Source organism: Nanorana parkeri, unplaced genomic scaffold, assembly GCF_000935625.1.
Source record: "Nanorana parkeri isolate BGI_ZX_2015 unplaced genomic scaffold, ASM93562v1 scaffold199, whole genome shotgun sequence".
NCBI lineage: Eukaryota > Metazoa > Chordata > Amphibia > Anura > Dicroglossidae > Nanorana > Nanorana parkeri.
This window is the reverse complement of record NW_017306467.1, coordinates 1,497,765-1,514,786: the sequence shown is the minus strand read 5'-3', so window position 1 is coordinate 1,514,786 and position 17,022 is coordinate 1,497,765. Positions and strand designations below refer to the sequence as shown.

Genomic DNA, 17,022 nt, shown 5'->3' with positions numbered 1-17,022 from the left:
GTCAAAAAAGACAAAAACGCAGTATTGCAGTGTGCAATGATACCTTTCTTATTGGACTAACAAAATATATAAAAGACAAGCTTTCGAGAGTGAACCTCTCTTCTTCAGGTCAGAAGCAATACTAAGCAACATGACAGTTTGTCAGTTAAGACAGGAGAAAGCTGTTAGAGGAGGGGGGAGGGGGGGTTAGTGGGGTGTCATAAATGTTGGACCTGGGAGTAAAAAATGCCTCCTGATAATCAAAAGACAGAAAAAATAAACATAGGATGACAAGTAAACCCTGAACAGATCAGAGATATACCACATACATGAATAATGGGATGTTCTGTAGTTTCATAAAAAGTTCTGGTAGTGTTTCAGAAAACCAGAATCCACATTAAGTCCCTCCTTTATGGCGTTGAAATGAAAAATCCTTTTAATGGTTTGCCTGGAGTTCAACTTTACCTGAACCAGAAAAGGGCCGGAAAAGGACTTGCAATAATAGCAGATGTCTAACGCAGAACTGTTGAAAACTTTTAAAATGTTGCAGCCATTTTCTCTACAACCTTTAGTATATTTAGCCCAGTCTGCAAAATACAAAATATCTGTTGATCTTAACAGGAAATAACCCACTAGATAAAAAACGGCCACGAGAAATAACAAAAAACAAATTATTGATAATGTCATAATAGCTCAAGCATTAACAGGAAACATAATCAGAGCAGTTTATCTAAACTTTTATAATCATCTAAATGCGGAAATGATGTGGCACCGAGTACAGATGCTATATAGTTGCAGCGATTACAAGAGATTAATATATTAAGATGACCATTTTTCCTGTATTATCAACTCATTTTAAGGTCTGCACTGTATCTATTTATCCATGTTATTTAATTGCATGGAACGGGAGGGGGCAATGAAGTTGCTTAAAACGTACAGTATATAAACCCAAAACCAAACAAAAACCCCAAATTGTTTATATTGCAGCTTACCAATCCATAAATGTGGTGACTGCATTACCTTTTCATTTATTTTTCACCTTATGATTCAACCAGTAATACACTTCCTATCAAAGATTGACTCCAAAATGGAGTAGCAACAAAGCCACCCTTGGACAGCAGCATTGTCACCATGCGGAGAGGATAGTGTTAGATGCACTAGCAGATTTAAACAGACTTTTTAAAGAATTTAAATCTGAACTCCAGTTTTTTAAAGAAATTACAGCAACAGTTATTGTTTCTTTTGGGATGAAGGTTTTACATAAATGACATTGTAAGCACCCGTCAGTGTTGAATGGTTTGTTTCAACCCTTTGTTTGGCTGACCGAAGTGCAGCCGATGCCCTGCCAGTGTAGGGCTGAAATCAGCCGTACATGCTTGAAGTGAATAGCCGAACAGCGTTCGGCTCACTTCACTTCGGGTGGGTTATTCACTCGGCTGCCTTCGGCAGCTTTGTGAATAACCCTGTAAAAGCAAGCATCAGGATAACTTGCTTAATTTTTTTACCAGTATCATAGAAGGATAAAAGTCTTTTTTTCAGCTCTGCCGAGAAAAATCAGACCACAGTTAGGTAGCCCTTTCTCTTCAATTATTTTCCTTGGATTTTTCTTCCACCGACTTCAAGCAAAATTCCTCACTATACCACTGCTTAAGCTGGTCTCTACATAGCAGCTATCCGGATCTGACTTTCCTAAGCCTGACTTTAGTGTGCTATACCCAGACACCGCTGAACTGGACATGGAGGTCTAGCCTGGAATGTGACCTTCAGCACTGGGCTCTGCATTGTGGTGCTTGGTGTTGGATATGCTCCCTTCCAAAAGGGAATTTGTTAAAAAGGTAATCTATGCCCACTTCGGATCTGCTAGTGACCCACCTTAACAGGAAAACTACTAGCCATGTAGATGGTGTTCTACTGATGAGCAGCTGGAATCCTTCCTTAAATCCTAGTTTGATCTGGCAGGTTCTTATCTTCCCCCTGTGTTGGCAGTGTGAAACTTAATTGAGAGTGTGAAACTGATGCCTGGAACCTTGCGCTTTGGTTGTGATGGCTTGTTATAAGCACCTAAACTTGTATCCCGCATGGATATGATGTCCATACAGATGCGCAGAGCACTCTGATGTTGGGACGCTAATGTCACATCCAGTGAGAATCTAACTTGCTTTGCCTTTGTCACGATCCGGGATCAGCTTCAGAGTACAGTAGCTGAAACAGCAGGCAAACTTGTGGTATAAACAGGCCGAGTTCAGTAAACAAGCAGATGGTAGTAGTATAGGAGCAGGCAGAAGCATTGTCAAAGAACATGCCGAGGTCAGTAGCCATAAGGCATCAAGTATGAAGCAGAAGACGATGAGAGTAGTCCATGAATCAGCAGCCAAAGGTCGGCACACGGGTAGCAGTATGAGAGGATTGTATCACAGAAAGAGCAGGAAGCAAGATATTGGCAGGAGCACAATAATCTGGCAAACAGGAAGTGCAGAGGCATGGCTTAAATAGGAAGTTTAAGGGAGGAGCCCAGAGTTCAGCCATCTAGGTACGTTGTTTCTTTATCCCGACACTTCATATCCTTCTTAGGGACGCCACAGGAGGCCAGAGCATTCTCCTGCCACAATGCAGGAAGTTCAGGGAGTGCTCAGAGGAATCCTTCTCCTACGTCTGCATAGGGTTGCCACCTGTCCAGGATTCACCCGGACAGTCCAGGTTTTGAATGCTGTGTTCGGGTTTCATGGCAGCAGAAACCTGGACACAAGATGTCAAGCAGACAGGGGCAACCAAAATTATGATAGGGGCTGCTGGCCCCCCACTGAAAACAGTCTCAACTGTGATATTTACATATGAATGGGTGGCGCTATTTACATATGAATAAGCTACGACTTGTTTTCCCAAAAAAATGTCTGTGCGTCGCCTGAGTGTTCGGGTTTCGCTTGAAGAAAAGGTGGCAACCAGGCGTCTGCAGCTGCTGAACTAAGAGTCTAACTCCCAGATAGCCTATAAAGCTAAAGTGCATCCCCAGTTCTACAAGTTGGGAGGCTGATTGTGCATCCTGATGGGTTCTTTAGAAGTTTGCTTCCATTGCACTCGGTGCAGAGAGCTCCCCTTTAGGCCCACAGGCTAATCTTTTGTCTCTGTTGCCCCTTTCAGTTTCTTATTATTATCTCTCAATTGCTACTGCACACAGTTCTGCACCTTCCCCAGTTTCCCTGGGTTCCTTCCACCCCAGGACCCCAGCCAGGCCTCCACTTCCTTCTCCCTCTCTAGAGAAACTCCCTGACCTACAAAGTTGGCCCGGGACCAACTCTAACTGTCCTCTGCATATAATAGTGTCTGGATCCACAGTGTTGCCCAGACCCACCTGCTACCGCTAGGAGCATTGCCTCTTGTGTTCAGTCTTGTGCCTTTACCTGGAATCCCCATTGTGGGACACTCAGCTAGCTTACTGTGAAGAGCGTCAACTTCATAGGTCCTTTTAGTGTCAAAAGGAGGAGAACGCCTGCTAGATCCAGCTGGATTGGACTTTACCAGGTTCCAGTGTTGGTAATGGTCTCATGTGGGTGAGGGTGCCCAGAGCAACGCTGATGTCAGATGGGTGATTATGCCACTAAAGACAAATTGCCAGTGGCAGGACAGCTAAAAGAGGTTGCCTGTCTGTCCCTATAGAATTGCTGCTTCTATAGCCAGATACAGTGAAATGTTACTCTATTGTTGCCTGACTGCTGCTGAATCTCAATCGCTATTGGAACAAACATCCCACTGCCTCAGCTACAGAGAGAGGTTCCATAGGGAAATAAAGGCAGGTTCTTAGTGATCCTGCCACTGGGAATTTTGGCAAATAGCCTGTGGCAGGATCAATAGGAGTACAGTTGCCCATATGACATCAGCCTAAGCCCTCATTAAAAAAGTCCACATCCTGTGTATCCTCAGACTCCTTACCAGACACAGTTAACTTCTCCTCTCTTGTGGGGAGTGTAGGGCTCCACCTCTCACATATTATTTCTCATCTAGCCCCTTCTCTGTGGGCACGTGTCTGGGTTTTGAGAAGGCCAACAGGTTTGTCTCTATGGACTAGGTAGTCCAGGGTGTTACCCTTCAGTCTCTCCAGATTGGCATAATTTATTTTCCCCCCTGTCTGGGGATCCTTCATCCCTGGAGTTATCATCTGGCTCTCCCCTTGTTAGGGAATCCCACGTTGGGCAGGCAGGTTTCCTGGTTCAGACTTCACTGGACACTATTTGGATGTTGCTGTGCCTTTGCCACTGGGAAGGAGTGGAAGTTCTACCTCTGACAAGAGAGATAGCCTTGTCCCTGCACTAGATGTTGCTGAAAGCATTAGCTTCTCTCACACTCCCTTAAAAGGACTATGCCTTGGATAACGGTTCTCCTCAACATGTAGCCTCTGCACCGCGCACTTACAGTAGGTGCACTTCAGATCCTGTGTGGCAGGCAGAGCTCATCACTGGAGGACCTTGGGCCTTCCTAGTTTGTCAGCAGACAGAAAATCCTAGTTTTCTGCTGCAGGTATCCTCTGCAAAAGGAAGTATGTCTGGATGACTTCTTGGGACCTATCCATCTGGAGATTGCGGATATATCCTCCTCCTTCCATGGGTTTTCCACAGCCCCTTGAGGAAAGTTTCTAGGTGCCTTCCCGTTTTTCTGCACTTAATCAGGCAAATGTTTTTGCAGTACTACTAAGATTTCTGCTCCCTGCGCCATGGCTGTTGCGACTTCACTGTATCTGTGATGAGCAGGATCTTATGTCAGGGATGGGCAGGTTCAGCAGGACCCTCCTGTAGGGCCCCAACCACACCTCTGGTGTGTCAGAGGATGCAATAGCTTAATCCACAATTCCTTCTGGTAGTTATCTCACCAGTCTGAGATCGGTCTAACTTTCTTTCCTGCCTCCCCCTCATGCACCCTACCCCTTCCCCGGTCTCAGGAGTCACTTCACACCCCTTCTGGGCTGTTGTGCGGATACTCAATTTTCACTGGTAAATCTCACCTAGAGAGACTGGTTATCTGACTAGACAACCTCTTTAGTCATGGAGTTTCCATCCCCTTGATCCTAAGGGTTAGGGGTTTAAGGTCTTAAGCCTGCCCAGGTAGATCAGCTGGTCTTTCTCACCTAGACCTGTTGTCCTAGGTTTCTTTGAAGGGTTGTTGCTAGTTTTCGGTTGTCCATATCAGGTTAGGAGTCCTTTCTTCCGTTCACGAGAATAGCGTATGCCTCCACATTCTTTTCGTGTGGAGGCACACGCTATGGTATTGACCTTCAGGCTGATTATCTGTGCCTTTGCTCTGGTTGTGTTAGTGCTGGCCCTTCAGGCAGCCTCTGACCTGCAGGCAGTCCGCAATTTTCTTGAGAATGAGCAGTAAAGCTCAACCATTGTGCTACATTGCAAAGTAGGAATCAGAGCGTGAGTGATGAGTAAATATGAATGCCCCTGTGTACATTTATAAATACAAAAACTGTAAACAGAAGCATGTTTTTCTGTTTATTTTTTTCTTGTGTATCTCTAAAAGATAAAATTAAAACAAGAGAATACTTGAGAGCTCACATTTTTTCTGAAAGACAGGTGCAACAATTACTAAATTTTTTCTAGCTTTTACATGACTTAGTTGTAATTATATTTTTACACAATAAGTTAAGCTCAAGTAGCAGAAGCCCTCCATCATGTGATTCTATATCAACCACTTGACGTCAGCCCGTTGTGAAAACAACGGACGGACGGCAAACTCACATTGTATAAAGAGGACCTGTCAGTGTGCCTTTGCCATTATATAGGGGCATTGTTATCCCCTATGTGATAGCAATGACATTAAGTGTAAAACAAAAAAAAGTAAAAAAAACAAACCCCAAAATGTTTAATTCCCCAACCCACACGTTTACACACATATAAACGTAAATACGCGTCCGATGCGCCAGCGCGCGAAAACGACAATTGCGCTACACGTTACATATCTTCGCGAATGTCGCAGTGAGCGCAATCATTTTAGGGCCATCAATCAGTGATAACACTAAACGGATGAGCGGTAAAAGCTTTAAAAGAGTCGCCTATGGTTCATTTTGGGTATTGTATTGAATTTCAGCAATTTTTTATTACTATAATAAAAAATAAAAACCCCAGTGGTGTTTAAATACCAACAAAAGAACGCTCTATCTGCCCCCCTCAAAAATGGAATAAAATTAATTTCAGTACAGCTTTGCATGATGGAATAAATGTCAAAGTATTGCAGCACCGAATACTGAAAAATGGCCTGGACAGGAAGGGGGTTTAACACCACGGACATCAAGTGGTTAAAGGGTTAATTTTCTGTGAACAGATTTCTAAAGATTAGGTAGGCACTTTCCATCTTCCTGTTAGATTTCAAACATACTGGCAGATCAGCTGGGGGTCTGCTGGCAAGAGTAATGGAAGGCAAATGGACCTACAAAATTAGAGGCAGCCTAGACACTGCCAAATGACATAGAACAAAGTAAGACAAACAACTTACTTCCTAAGTACTTATGTGTTTTCATCCATTCTTTTAGGTCCACAAATAGGATCTTTGACTTAACATTAGAAATCTGTTTCCTGAGGTACAGTGCAGATTCGAAGATGACTGGGTAATAGGAAAGTATCAACAGGTGATTGGACACAGGCCAGGGCTGTGGGGACCCTCATATAACCCCTCCCTCTTCAGGAAATACTGTTTTTTAGCAAGCAATAGAGGCGAGGATGCTGTGTCCTGTATTGTACTTCAAGAAATGGTTTTGGTAAGTCAAAAATCCTATTGTCTTGCTCGTACAGTACAGGACACAGGCAGATTCAGAGACCAATAGGACATCCACAAGCAATGCACTTAGGGTGGGCAACACAGCAAAACAACTGCTAATAGGCCCAAAACAGAAAAAAAAACTAAAACGTAGCACTTTGCGGTCAAAACTCGCATCAGCAGAGGCAAGAACATCCACTTGGCACAACTTAGAGAACGTGTGAACAGAAGACGTGGTGGTGGTCTTACAAATCTGCAATGCAGATGCTTGATGTCTAAAAGCCCAAAAGTCACTGACAGATCTAGAAGACTAAGCCAATAAGGGGAAAGGTGGAGTCTTAACATTGGCAGAGTCAGAATGTATGATGACCGGTCTAGTCAACCTAGAAATAGTGGAATGAGATGCAGAGGGAGCCCCCCTAAGAGGTCCTTCAGAAGAGACAAGGAGAATCAAGTTGTTGAAAAGGAAGCTGTAACCAAAAAGGTAAACTTGGACAGCCCTAACCCCATCCAAACAGTGGAAAGCCACCTGCTTGGGATGTCTGTGAAGGTTCTCAATCATCCAGGTCATGGTATATCTGTAAAAAATAAGTCAAGACAACTGGACTTGCTGTATTTTTCTTGAAACAGAAACATGATGATTGTAAGTGTTTGGGCAAAAATGGAAAGCAATTCTTTGCTGGGCAATGTATATTTGTTTGATCTGAATTAATTACTGAAAAAAGTTTTGAGAGTTTAATGCTACTTTAAAAAGGTGAACTTCAGGCATACAGCTAGATACACAATTAGAAGAAGATATATGGGAGCCGTTTACTGAATAACAGATATGCATTTCAATCCATCCTGTCCTTGGACCAGCAGCAGACTGTTAGGGTCATCACAAAAAGAAAGGTCACTAGCACTCCATGTGAAGATGAAAGAATCAGTGTAATTTTATCTCCATAGTATCACATAAGTCATAAAGCCAAAGTTTTGGGGCCTTTTTTCTTGTTAGAACTTTATTGAAATGTCATAAGTGACATTTCATTAAGTTCTATGGGCACACCGCGGTGCGATGCGGATGTACCGGATCTCACTGCATTGTGCTGAAAAAAGTACTGCATGTTGTACTTTCCATGACAAGGCACGACAATTGCGCACCCACCAAGCGCACCCAGGACACATGAGGTGTGAACAGGCCCTTCTTTCACCTTCACATGGAGTGCTGGAGACCGTTCTTCTTGCTGTGATTGAGATTGCATGGCACCATTCATTGCTGTCACTACAAACACGTTCCCTTATTGCTGTGGTCACAACACTGTATGAAGTGCAGCTTAGGACAATATTATTTGATGGGGTCATCTCACCTATCTATCCTCCTGCTGGAAAGTTCCTTAGAAGCAAATGTGCATGCAGCACACCTGCCTGGCCCCATGCACTGCCTCTCTGTCTACCGGTTTACAAGAGGCTGAAGTCGAGGTAAATTCAGGTATTTCCACTAGTTGCATTTAAAATACTTTATATATATATATTAATAAATCCATAATTGCATTCTGAAGCAGTACTACATTAATACATAATTGTATTTAGAACTAACCCAAATGCACCACTGTGAAGCAGACCTATCAATAAAACAGTGCATCAGCATTACCAAATACATTTTTACAAAACAATTATTTCAGTGGAAAATTACATGTTTTTGCCATTTATAAAGAGCCAAAACCTTTACACTTTTTTCATGCGTGAGAATCCTAGATCACTGCAGAGAAAATATTGTATTTATAGAGACAGACGCAGTTAGGTGGACTTGCAGGCAATAAAAAGGATCAGCAGGAAGCAGGGTCTGTATATTTAATGAGCAAGAATGGCTGACCCAAATCTAAAGTCCTTTGTATAATTACAACCATCAATACTAAACCGAAGAATCTTCACCAATACAAATCCAAAATGATGGCCGGTCCCTCACAGGAGCACTGCGGTTCCTATTGTTACCACTTACGTCATTGCTGTGTCCTGTAGTGACAGAGTAAATATGAAGAAGTCACACGCACTCCAGCTCAAGTTCAGTCAATATTTTATTGACCTCTGTGGTGTCACAACATGGCGACGTTTCGGAACCTGTTTGGTCCCTTCATTAGGCAAACAAACATGCCAAATACATATTGAAAACATGCGTAGGAAGTTCCTGCAAAGGGGCTATCCTGACCATGTGATCAATAATGCTCTTTTAAGAGCTAGAGAAAGGTTTCAGCAGAAGGCGATACCAAAAGATAAAAGCAGGATTCCTTTTATCCACACTTATAATGATAGATTGCGCACACTACATAAGAATATGAGCATTCTACAGGCAGATAAAGGTTTGATTCCAACTATCAAGGCTGCACCAAAACAGGTATTTAGACGTAAAAAAAAACCCTGAGAGATCACCTTGTGCAGGCTGATCCCAGGGTGAAGTATGCCAGGAGCACCTATAAGATCTCCCAGAAGACAGGTTGCTATAGGTGCCATAATTGTAATGTTTCTAACTCCCTCATTGAGGGGGAATGTTCCACACAGGGGGAATAAATATCGTAATAGAGATTATCTCAATTGCAACTCTGACTATGTTGTATATACTGTATGCTCAAATGTCCATGCTCATTGGTGTATATAGGCAAGACCAAAGGTCTGTTTAAAAGGCGATTTCAAAAGTACCACAGCGACATTAGAACCTCTTTGAGAAAGGTCACAGCAGGTGAAGCACCAGACATGACTAAGCCGGTCGCCATACACTTTATTGAGCATAATCAAATACATGAATTAAGGGGCATGGTAATTGACCATATACAGGCTAGTCATAGAGGTGGCAATAGGGACCTTCAATTATTGCGCAAGGAAGCATGCTGGATTTTCACATTGGATACGGTGATGCCTCGGGGCTTGAACACCAGTTTGTCCTATACATGTTTTTTGTCTAACAGATGATGAATTTTGACTATTATGTCCAGTATACTTTTGTTGTTTGATCTCACTCTTTGTTTGCCTGATGAAGGGACCAAACGGGTTCCGAAAGTTTCCATGTTGTGACACCAGAGGCCAATAAAATATTGATTGAACTTGAGCTGGAGTGCGAGTGACTTCTTCATATTTATACTGATTTGCGGAGGTACCCACCCGATACTTGAGGGTATTATCCGGTCAGGTGTGCGATGGGTTTCTTTTGATGATTGAACTGTAGTGACAGAGGTCGGCAGGAGGAACAACAGAGGGCAGATTTTTTTTTTTTTTTCTAAAAGTTACAGTGTCACTTCAAGGTGTTTTTTATATATGACTAAAAAAGGCCATAAAACGTAGCTGTAGCATGATTATGGATGAGAGCACAACAGCCTTGCTATCTTTGGTACACAAAGAAGACCTAAACCTGTGTAATAAGAAATCCAGTCCAGTGCTGAAAATTTTCCTCTAATGTTTTGATGAATATGGATTAAAAACAAATATGCAACAATATGCTATGAGAGTGTAATATTGCCTCACAGGCAGCAATGAGGGTTTGGTGTACTAAGAGTTTGCTGTACTAAGAGTGAATGAGTAAAGCAAGTTAACAAAATCCTTTCTGTGGATCTGTCTGTTTCATCAAGCAAATGCACAAAGAGTAGGCATTACTGCAAGCACAAGGTCTTTCACCTCCTAGATTATTGACAACTTTCATATTCATATATTTACCTCCAGCTAGAGTACTTCCTCTCATAAGCTTCTGCTATCAAGCCCTCTTCTGCAGATATCTCTTTCATTCTTCTCCAGGCTGGACAGGTAATGATATGATCGATCCTGCGACCCCAGGCATTATACTGCTGCAGCTGTGGTGGGTTTAATTCACATTCTCGTCCAAGTAAATCAATCTCTTCCACTATGCGTTGTCCAAACTGCTCAAGATCTTGGCTTGCTTGCTCCAGAACCTGCATATCATAGATAGAAATTAAGGCAAGCCATTTCATTTTTCCATATGTTTCCCAATTAGGTGTCATACATAAACTTACAGCGTACACGCAAAGTATGTTTTACTTTAACAACTTGATAACATTAAAACCACACATCAGTCAAGATATAATACTTCCTCTACTTCTAAAATAAAAATACATTTTTGGAAAAATGAAAAAGCGATATTCTTGATAACAAAGAATGAGCCAGATTAAAATAAAACCAGAACTCTAGATATGTCCAAACATATACTTGCTCATGTTAAAAGTAGTCTTTTTTTTTTTTTAACCAAATCAAACACATTAGTGGAAACTGATAAAGCAACAACTATAAAAAGCAAATTATGTTTAATATTTGTCCAATTACTATGTTAAAGTGACATTAAAGGCCAAATTTGTTTTCCCTCCCCCCCCATGTTAATGTCAGCACTTACCTTAAATTATGTCTCTTAATCCGATCTTCCTCTTCTTTCCTGTCCTTTTCAGCCTTCTCTCCAGCGCTGCGGTGGGTGTCCGATCCAGCGCTGACTCCTCTGTCCTTACTGGCACTCCCGATCCCACGGTGTCTGCGCGCGCGTGCACGCGTCGATACACTTACCTTGCGTCTCTCCTCGTCTACTGGCTGAAAATCTGAACTGCGCATGTGCCCGCCCCAAGATGCTTTGCGGCCGCTCGAGCAGTTTCGGATTTTCAGACGGGAGCGCGTGGCGAAGACGGGGTAAGTTTAAACCACTGTTAAAGCGTTTTTGGTTTTTTTTAAAACTCTTTGCATATATCTAGCAGTAGATATATGCAAAAAAACCAGAGGGGTTTAGAAACCCTTTAACAACTTTAGTTGATCGCCATGTAAAAAATTAAAGCTCAAAGCACTTTTAAGTTATAATGTGATTTATTTTTAAACTGAACTATTTTTTATTAAAATTTTCAACAATTGAGGTTATATACAGATGGGATAAACTGTTGACATGTTTGAGGCTGAAAAACTACATACAGAAAAGTATGGACAAAAATATGCGACTCTTTTTTCCTTCAGAAATTGTATCATGTGTTTTCCTGATTGCGCAGACTTTAACTGCAACATAACCGGTCCTAGAAAGTTTATAGGCCAGATCAAAGCATTTTTAGTTCCAAGTTATAAAATTCAAGTTCAGAGTACACTGTTTAGAATGATGGTACCACACTCTAGTTAAAATAAATGGCCCATGGGTTTTTTTTTTACACTAACCTAAAGCGCACACAGCGCAAAATATATACTCCAGGCCTTTTGCACAACATTTTCTTTTAATATGAACTGGTATTTCAGAGATACTAAAAGTGACACTAAACTCAGGAGTTAAATCTTAGAAATGCATTCAAGTACCTTAACTATTAATAAAAATTGATCTTATTTGTGTATCACTCGGTTGTAGAGCCTCAAATCATCTCTGAATTGGTGCCGACACTGTCCTTCCTTCTGGAGGGTGAGTACTTTTGTCCTCCATGGTCCCTGTGTGTGTTGTAATGTAGCCACCGCTCCAAGCCCACTCCTGTTATGGACTACAATCTCAATACAAACTAGTAAACTAACGTGAGATTGTAGTCCACTACAGGAGACTACAGTTATTAGTTTAGGGCGTTCTAGCACACCTGACTGTGTAGAATACTACCTTAGCTGCTGATCGGAAATGGTGAGGATATGTTTTATGTCTTCCATACCTTTTATCTAAATACAGCTGAACGTGTACACTCAAATGGTAAACTTTAGGTGGTATGCAGAAGATGACAGGAATAATAGTTGTAGGTTAATTAGAATTGATTAGATTAATTAATATAAAAGAGGGAGAGGGACAGAGGGATACATTGCAACTGTGCTAAATTCAGATAAACTTATTTAAAGTAAAATTAAAGTCAAACTGTTTTAGTTCAAATTAAATTACTTACCATGAATGTTACTTCTTGTTGTTTCAAAGTTTTAGTTTCCTGCAGAATCAGCAGGTCCCCTGAGCACTGGCCCTAATATCCTGTATTAGGGTGGCTCCTTTCCCTTGCATGGTCCCATAGAGCCACCCTTACGTGTGCTAGTAAACCGTGTGTGTTTCCACAAACACACAGGTACAGCAAGGTAAGCCACTCCACTGCTCTTCCCTCCTCCTTCTGCTCATCTCTCTTCTACAAGCTAGTAGATGGACAGCAGCTGGGGACTGTGCTGTCCCTTGTGATCTTGTACTGGACAAGAAGTTCAGGGAAGCCTAGCTGAGAGTTATCATGTTTCCAAACAGCTCCAACTAAGTGCTGGGGCAGAATTTTAAGAAATACTTTGCTGGTCAATGTATATTTGTGTGATCTGGATTTAATACTATTTTAGTCCATCGTAATCAGAGTTTTGTGTAATCCCACTGCCTCTTGATGCTATAATATTGTCACAGGTGCAGTTAAACTTCTGACACATGCATCTGAAAGTTGCAAGAGGTGGAACTAGGAATATGTATACTAGGGATATCCAGATACCGAAGCTAGCATCGGTATCGGGACCAATACAGGGCATTTTGACAAGTACTTGTCAAAATGCCCAGATGCATAGCGCCGATGCTTGCGCTGTTTTTAAATTTTGTTTTCTGTACCTTCCGTGGTGCCTCATGAGGTGCCGAATGCTTTTCCTCACATGCAAGGACGTCGTCGGCGCTGAGCAGAGGAGCGTCGCGTCACTGCTGTGGCCGGCGCTCCAGGTGGGGTCCTAATGTAGGGGGCCAGCGACTGCCCAGAGGACCCCACCTGGAGCGCCACCCACAGCAATGACGCGACGCTCCTCGGCTCAGCGCCAACAACGTCCTCACATGTGAGGAAAAGAACTCGGCACCTCCATTGAATTTCGGGACCAATACAGGGCATTTTGACAAGTACTTGTCAAAATGCCCAGATGCATAGCGCCGATGCTTGCGCTGTTTTTAAATTTTGTTTTCTGTACCTTCCGTGGTGCCTCATGAGGTGCCGAATGCTTTTCCTCACATGCAAGGACGTCGTCGGCGCTGAGCAGAGGAGCGTCGCGTCACTGCTGTGGCCGGCGCTCCAGGTGGGGTCCTAATGTAGGGGGCCAGCGACTGCCCAGAGGACCCCACCTGGAGCGCCACCCACAGCAATGACGCGACGCTCCTCGGCTCAGCGCCAACAACGTCCTCACATGTGAGGAAAAGAACTCGGCACCTCCATTGAATAGGCACCAGTAAGTGAGGGCCTGTGCTGAAATGGGAGGTGCATTGTATTTGTAATGTGCACAGTAGATGTACTTCATATAGAGTAATAGGTTAAATCATGATCCATAGTACATAACATGTAGTTGTACTATGGATCATGATTTAACCTATTCATGTTAGCGGGGGATAATTGAAAAACTCTATTGCTGCAGTGTACTCTATATGTAGTAAATATACAGTACATATTCCCACTACGCTGCAGCAATAGATTTACAATTATCCCCTGCTAACATGAATGGGTTAAATGATCCATAGTACAACTACATGTTATGTACATATTATGTACTATAGATGATTTAACCTATTTATGTTAGCAGGGGATAATTGTAACTCTATTACTGCAATGTACCGAACGTGTGTGCTGTATATGTACTATGGATCATGCTTTAACCTATTCCTGTTAGCGGGGCAGAATTGTGAGCGCCTCCCACAAGCTGAGCATGAGATGCGATGCAGCGATCCTGCCCAGCGCCGACTACAAGAGGCACCTCGTGAGGCAACAGGGATCAGAGTGAAACTGAGTGAGGGAAGCTGGGACAAGGGCTGGCTGTAAATCTATTGCTATAGTGTACTGGATGTGTGTACTGTATATGTAGTACATATATACAGCACACACCTCCACTACACTGCAGTAATAGAGTTACAATTCTCCCCTGCTAACATGAATAGGTTAAATCATGATCCTTAGTACATAACATGTAGTTGTGCTATGGATCATTTAAAGTCACCTGTCCCTTTAAGAAAAGCATCGGTAATTGGTATCGGCAAGTACATGAGGGGAAGTACTTGTACTTGGTCTTGAAAAAGTTGTATCGGGACATCCCTAATGTATACAGATTAAAGGCTGATATTCCTAAAATACTACAATACTTTCAACAAAGGATTTGTGCGTTAGCATGGCCTGCAGCACTACAAATGTATCTGGAAAAAAAAAAAAAAAAAAAAAAGGCTTTGTTTCCTATAAGAATATTAAGCTACAATATTTCATTTATGTGTACCTAAAATACATAAATATACATTAAACAGCTGTTTGATACTCCCATGTGGTAACAAAAAGGGCTCTCCCATCACATTGTTGTCAACACTTGCTTAGGGCCTAAAATAATTGTTTCTACTAAAATATTGTGTGCATATGTTTAGTGCCCACCAGTGGAGGGAGATGTCTCCTTAAATAACTCTGGAGAGTGGCATCCTCAAGGAACTGGTTCCCGAGCTTGGGCTGCTCCTGGAAAAAGCTTCCTATCATAGAACGAGAGAATGGCATCTGTAGCCCTTCCAGAACTGGGTGAGACTTGCTGTCTTCATGGCTAATAGCTGGAGATACAGCACTCTTACTACCCAAGTAGTATGCAGGTTGGTACTGTATACGGGAACCCAAACTCCTGCCAAGTCGGCTTGGCACCAGAAAGCTGACATGTTTCAATCTGCAATAAAAAGAAAAAGAAAAAAAAAGGAGAAGAGAATATTGGGATGTCATGAAAACCAATTAATTCTGTGGGAAAAAAAAAACCTAACAAAAACATACCACACAACAATTCTCCATCATCTGCATGCTTACAATATAAACAAATAAGTATTCAGCTGTATAAATAAAAGAAAGAACGGTAAACAATTGCTTCCCCTTCAAGAAAATATTACTATTATTATCCTACCGATGGTAACTTTCTGCTTCCTCCGCCGCTCTGCAGGCACTGCCAGGGCTGTACACGGGGGGCCTAGGGTTGGAAAAATGCACTTTCAGATGCCGGAGCCAGAGGCAAGTGGGATCGGTGTCACGCAAAGCAGCCGGGAAGTGAGAGGACACGGACTAGGGAGTGGGAGCTGAGTAATCCCAGAGAAAAAGGTCTATAGAGCCCCCTGCACACTGACCCCTGCTTTATATCCCCCTCCCATCATCAAAAGCTGGCTTGTGTAAATCCAAGCCTTCCTAGGACCCTGACTGCCCACCTGTGACACCGCACAGCCCACCTTAAAATTACCAATCTGGCCAGTACCACTCCCCGGATATTGGTGCCCCAGCGCTACTGTATCTATTACAATACGGTTCAATTTATACCAGATGTGTTGGGACTTTGCCTTGTTTTGAATGGGCTCAGTTCACACCACCCCATTGTGGAGGTGTACATTAAAGAAAAGTACTGCGTGCAGTACTTTCTTTCCAGCACAGCGGGCCATGCCACATTGTTCCCACAAAACTTAATGAAATGTCACTAGTGACCAAAAATAAAGGTAAACAGTGTGATGCATCAGCATGAACGCATGAGAAATATGCCTACCAACGTACACCAGCAGCTAGGCGTTGTAGCGCAGCTGCTGGTGTGAATCGGCCCTAAAAGATATCCCAACTTTTACAGAAATTTTTTTGGAAACAAAATCAAACAGGGGTCACATATCTGTGATACTTTAGGCCACAGTTGTTCGTATATGACTGGAAACTGTGGCAAGCATGTACTACATCCAGGTTTTCCGGTGTTTGCTTTATCACTTGTGTGCACATGACAGCTATTTCCTCTTTTATAATTTAAAACACAATAGAGTTGAGCCGAGGAGACATTTATGTGTCCAGTCCTTAAAATGAGACGATCCACATACTTTTGACATATGTTGCAAATGCATACTTGGAAGAAATAAAAAAAAATGCACACTGTGCAAAATTTCTTTTTGTAGTTTTGTGAGCCAATATGTTACAACATGTCTGAGATAAAACAGAAAGGAGACTTTATAAAACGTAAGTATTAAAGTGACACTAAACTCCAGAGTTAGGCCCCTTTCACATGGGCTGATCTGGAGAGGATCCGTGCCCGGGTCTCCTCCTGATCACAGCAGTATGGAGAGGATGTCACCGCTGTGACATCCATGTCCGTACAGTTTTTTCCCCCATCGCAAACAAACTGTCAGACCCCATGTGTATCTATGGGAAATTTCACCCAGCCGGAGCCGGGGGTTACTGGGTTGTGGTAATCCCACAGTAGAATTGGGAGTTATGATCACCCAGGACTCTCAGCCAGATGGGTTGAGAGGTGTCAGGAAGCAAGAGTTTGAAACGTCCCAGTTCCAGCATCCCAAGCTGAATCCAGACAAAGTGATTCAGGAGGGAAGAAAGCTCCAGTCCCGGGTCCAGGGTTTAGCAG

At 42.6% G+C, this 17,022-nt stretch overlaps 1 protein-coding gene across 2 annotated transcripts in view; it reads right to left on the bottom strand.

The window, feature by feature from the left end:
- LOC108786261 (acyl-CoA dehydrogenase family member 11-like) overlaps positions 1-15,306 on the bottom strand; it is a 52,121-nt gene extending 36,815 nt beyond the window's left edge. The window contains exons 1-2 of one of the 2 annotated variants that reach the window (XM_018555511.1): positions 15,039-15,306; positions 10,408-10,640 (exon numbers count right to left, since the gene is read on the bottom strand). In XM_018555511.1, coding sequence (XP_018411013.1) covers positions 10,408-10,640; positions 15,039-15,155 — 350 coding nt within the window. In that variant the 5' untranslated portion in view covers positions 15,156-15,306. The remainder of the gene's footprint in view (positions 1-10,407; positions 10,641-15,038) is intronic. The other variant, XM_018555510.1, reaches the window with a different exon arrangement.
- Between the last annotated feature and the right edge of the window lie 1,716 nt (positions 15,307-17,022).